The sequence below is a fragment of the Pteropus vampyrus genome, unplaced genomic scaffold, assembly GCF_000151845.1.
Source record: "Pteropus vampyrus isolate Shadow unplaced genomic scaffold, Pvam_2.0 Scaffold94, whole genome shotgun sequence".
NCBI lineage: Eukaryota > Metazoa > Chordata > Mammalia > Chiroptera > Pteropodidae > Pteropus > Pteropus vampyrus.
This window is the reverse complement of record NW_011888875.1, coordinates 3,978,085-3,983,178: the sequence shown is the minus strand read 5'-3', so window position 1 is coordinate 3,983,178 and position 5,094 is coordinate 3,978,085. Positions and strand designations below refer to the sequence as shown.

Below are 5,094 nucleotides of genomic sequence, written 5' to 3'. Positions count from 1 at the left end.
GGCTGGTGCCACGTGGTGGGCGGTGGGTCACAAGCGCTTGGGAGCCAGCCAGCCACAGCCTCACCCTTGCTTTCCAGCTGGGCCACATCACAGTGGGTGGCTAGAGACAGTGACCTCTGAATGAGTGCTGGTTAGCTTTTGGTTTGGTTTGAGTTCTGAATTACCCTCATCACGAAGACACTGAATTATATTGGGGATGAACGGAATGGGAGGAATGAAGGCGATCAAGGGGAGTGGATAAGGAAGAAATTAAAAGAGCCAAGCGAAAAACAGAAACAGAGAGAGAGAAAGAGAGAAAGACAGACAGGCAGAGAGAGAGACAAAGATAGAGACAGAGAGAGAGAGACAGAGAGACAGAGAAAGAGACAGAGACAGACAGAGAAAGAGACAGAGACAGACAGAGAGACAGAGACAGAGACAGAGACAGACAGAGAGACAGAGAGAGAGACAGACAGAAAGACAGAGAGACAGAGAGACAGAGAGACAGAGAGAGAGAGACAGAGAGACAGAAAGACAGAGAGACAGAGAGACAGAGACAGACAGAATTAAAATGGAGAAAAAGAAAAGTAGGGCTAACCGGCCCCCGCTACGGGGTTTTCCTGAAGTCTCTCTTCTCGTGCACCAAACCACATGACTAACTCGCAGGACAAACGTGCCGTCCTGCACTCTCGACTCCTGTCTCTGCTGCATAACTGCATCCCGTGGTTGGCACCCGGGGTCAGCTCCAACGTCAAAGCATCTCCAGGATCCTCCTCCATGGCCTCCGCCGGGTCCACACCGCCCCCATGTCCTGTCTCTTTATGGGTCTCCACTTCTGTCCTCATCTCTCCCTGGGGGAGGGCCGGAATTCATCTAAAACGCACATCGGAGCAAGAGTCCTCCGCTCCGAGACCTTCCACTTCTCTCGGTCAGACTCGAAGTCTTGCTCATGGCGCATGCTTGGGACACTCTTCCTCCTTTGTCCCTTGGCCGACTCCTACTCGTCTTCCACGTCTCTTTCACAGGTAGGATTTCCCTACTCCCTGGAGCAGGTTAAATCCCTTGGTTCTATGCCCATTCCAGATTCCCTTTCATAGCTCTCACCCCGCTTCTAGTACCTGCTTGCTTTCTGCCAGCATCCTGCACTCAGGTCACAGAGCGTCATGCTGCTTTGCGGGAAGACTTAGAGGATGGGCACCTCCCCTGCAGGAAGGCCAGCTGTGAGAGGGACAGCAGCCACGCGGGCTGACCAGGCGAGCACAAACTCCAGTTTGGGGTGGGAGAAACCAGACAGGTGCCCCGGCCAGTTTTGTCCACACTCAGCCAGGCACGTGGCCCTTAGCACTTCCATGTCTGCACCCACGGCCAGTTCCGGCCTGGGACTAAATATGCACGGCTGCTTGTAATTGATTTCTTTGCTCGTCAAGGAGATGATAACTTGCTAGAATGGACAGTGGACAAAACGAAGCGACACCAATACTCTGCCCGCTCGCGTCCCCTCCCCAGCATCTCTCCTCTGCCCTGCGAATCTAGCTGTGACCTGTGGGCACGGCTGTGTCTCCACGGCACAGGGGACATCGTGTCTCAGCCCGCTCGCCAAGCTTCCGTGGCGGCTACAAGGATAAAGAACCCGCCTCGAAATGACACTCTTAGCGACCAGTTCCAACGCACCTTTCTCCTCACAGGCACCTCTCAAGTCCCTCCCCACTGGCTGTGCCTGGGCCAGCCCGCCCCCAAACGCACACAGGATCCTTTGGGGGGGACCGCTTGTCCCCGCTGACCCGTGCCCTGCACGCTCCCCTCACCCAGGGCAGCCTCTGTGCTGTGTTCTTGTAGACGTTCACGTGGAATCCGCGACTGTCACTCCGCGGTCTTCCAGCCGTTTCGCGTGGGCTTTTTACTGGCACTAAGTACATCGTGCATTGTGCACCACGGCTCAGGTCCCTTTTTACCTTTTAGGCCACATATCATGTCTTATTCATTTTCGTTCCTTCGGTACCTAGCAGAGTCCTGGGCACATCCTAGAAATTCGGCACGAGAGACATCGTCCATTTTACCCGAGCTGTTGATTTAGTGCTTGGCCGAGGAGCCGATGATCCGATGGTCACGGCTACTCTATTTACCGCAGGGCAGACAGGCAGCACCGTTCGGTGCCGACAGGCTGGTTTCAAGGCAGTCACGTCACGGGAAAGCATTCTATCGGATTCTGGAAAGCACGGGTTTGCTTCTCATTTCACGTTCTACCGTGAGCTCCGGGAGAAATCGCTCGACCTCTCCGAGCTTCAGTGTCTTCTGATTTAAAATTGGAAAAAAAGCCCTGAAGAACCTGTCCTTTATGGAACGGTTATGAGAAGTAAGTGATGATTAGAGGTATTATAGGTTTTCTTGCCCACATAGCACTACGGTGATTTGGGTTTTGATTATTTAACTGTGCTGAGAAGCTGACAGCCCAGCACCTCCCTTCACACGAGGTGGGTGAGGAATTCATATCGTAATGATCAAGGGCAACATGAGCACACTCCAAGGACAAAACGTAATAACCCAAGCAGCAAAGACCGCCCAAGAGAAAGATATTCTGCTGTTCGGTAAATCTGATATGTTGGTTTGATTTAGCAGAAATATCACAAACATCTACACCAGAAAACAAGCAGGTACATGACTCTAACTGAGAAATTAAAGTGGAAACTAGTGATCATGCAGAGTTACCTCTGCAGCTGGGAAGATTTTATGAGTAACCGGTAGGATTCATAGATTCCTTACTTTGATGAAAATTAGTACAGGACAGTCAGTCAGCAAAGCATCGAGAGAAGGGCCATTCACTCATTCATTCATTTATCAGGGGTCTACCAGGGGCCAGATGGTGTTGTGGGTCTGGGGCACGTATGATAATCAAAGACACGATCCTCATGGAGATAAGAATGTAGCTCGTGGAGCTATTGGCCTTAAACACACGAACACACAGGCAAGGACATAACTCCAAATTATCAGAAGGTCTGCCCGAAAGCTGAGAACGCTTTAAAAAGGCATTACACAGGGTCGGGCCTGGTGAGTACTTGGATGGGAGACCACCTAGGAAGACCAGGTGCTGTAGGCAAAAAAAAAAAAAAAAAAAAAGGGCGTTACGGAATTATGGAAGGCCTAATTTATGTGGGAGGGGTGTCAAGAAAGGTCTCTCTAAATAGGAGACACTTAAGCTCAGATATAAAGATAAAGAGGACAGAATAAAGTTGTCCAGGCACTGGGAGTCACGTGCGAAGGTCCTGAGGCAGAAAAGACCTCCGTGTACAAAGCAACGGAAAGGAGGCCAGTCATGCAAACATGGTGAGGGCAGAGGGGCCCAGCACGGGGCTGGAGACTCGGAAGGTCTGGCCAGCTTCGTCCACACAGCTGCAGCGAGTTGACATCAGTCTTAGGAGTTTTAAAATAAAAACTGTAATGTTCACATAGTCCCTTTCATCTAAGGACTCATGCAGAGTGATATAAAGATGAACGGTTTTAATAAACCAGCAGTTGGAGAGTACACTTCTCTGAAAAAAAAAAAAAAAAAAAAAGATGAACGGTTTTAATAAACCAGCAGTTGGAGAGTACACTTCTCTGAAAAAAAAAAAAAGACAAAAGAAAAGGCAAATAATGTGAGAAAAAGAGGATAGTCTGGGCCCGAAAATATAATGGTGATGGACACACACCATTGGGTACGGGAGGGCTGTGGAAAACAATCTGACGGTTCCTCAGAAAGTTACAGATACAGGCGCCATACGATGCAACAATCCCTCTGCTAAGTAAACAGCCGAAAAACTGAAAAGCAGTGCTCCAATCCACGCACGGACACGTGTGTCAACAGCAGCATTAGTCACAACAGCCAGAGGGTGGACACTGCCCCGGTGTCCACCGACGGATGAGCGAAGTAACTGCCTCCGTGCACAAGGTGTCCTGCTCAAGTTGTGACAACATTTCGAAACTAGACAGAGGTGGCCGCACTGTTGTGAATACACTAGATGCCACGAAATGCCATTCACTTCTAAGTGGTTCATTGGACGTTAAGTGAATTTCATCAGTTTTTTATTTTTTTATTTAAGGAAACAAAGAAAAAGGTAGCGAAAGAAACGCCGAGGAAGTGGGTGGTCACGCTGGAGCCCAAATGCAAGGCGCCCGTTGGGAGGAGGGACGTGTCCTTGGGCCGGTCAGTGACCCACGGGTCACACTGACCTGCTCTCCCTGGTTCACTGTGCTCCTCGGCCTTCAGCCGCGTGGGAACCGAAGACCCCGGAGCGTAGAGACTCTAAAGAAACAGGAGGAAGCATAAGGGCCCTTCGACGTGGGAGGTAAGGGGCCCTCTTCTGCCAACAGTGTTCCTGCCCCCCGGGCCAACGGGGGGCCCCGGAACCAACGCCTTGCCCTTCCGAAGTGCCGGCCCCCGGGGGAAAAAGCCGGCAAGTGAACCCCGAAAAGCCCCGGCCAAACCCCGAAGGGAACCCGGCCGGGGCCCCCGAAGAAAAAAGAACCGAAACTGGCCCCAAGGGCCCCCCCCAAAAAAAATGGGCTCTGGAAAATCGCAACAAACTCCAACACCGGCTCCTTTGTGATCTCATTACTGCAGGTCCTGGCTGAGGACATTGCTTCCTCAGATTCAAGAAGCATTGGCCTCTTAATCTGTGAAAGCGGCTTAGGAGTGAGAGAGGTCAAGGACAGATGACATTCAATCATGTTTGCTAGTCAGCGGAGAAATAAAAAAGTTCCTTTCTGTTCTAGGAAGAAACTTTTCAGCACTGCTTTTGCGTAGGCTGAGAGTGACGGCCCTTTGGGTCCTGCCAAGAGTCTAAGCGAAGGTCTGAACTCAGTTTCCTCCGACACCTGTGAGTACTTACCCACTACGACGGGCCGGACGCTGGGCTTCCTGGCAGGCCTTAAAAGGACATGATGCTTTTTCTTACTTGAAATAATTACTTTTTTGCTATAAGCATCATTGGCTCCAACCACTTGTCCCAAACTACTTGAGTAGACAGAGAGCTCTTAGAGCACCGAGTACCGATCGCGATGACAATGTTTTCATTTAGCGGGACCTCTGGGACCTTTGTTTTCTTTTTTCTTTTTTAATATAAATGAGCAATTATCAAT

General features: G+C 50.6%; 1 protein-coding gene across 1 annotated transcript in view; it reads right to left on the bottom strand.

The window, feature by feature from the left end:
- Positions 1-5,094, bottom strand: part of CTNND2 (catenin delta 2) — a 700,986-nt gene that overhangs the window by 144,996 nt on the left and 550,896 nt on the right. Inside the window, exon 15 of the mRNA XM_011364122.1 lies at positions 591-830. Coding sequence (XP_011362424.1) covers positions 591-830 — 240 coding nt within the window. The remainder of the gene's footprint in view (positions 1-590; positions 831-5,094) is intronic.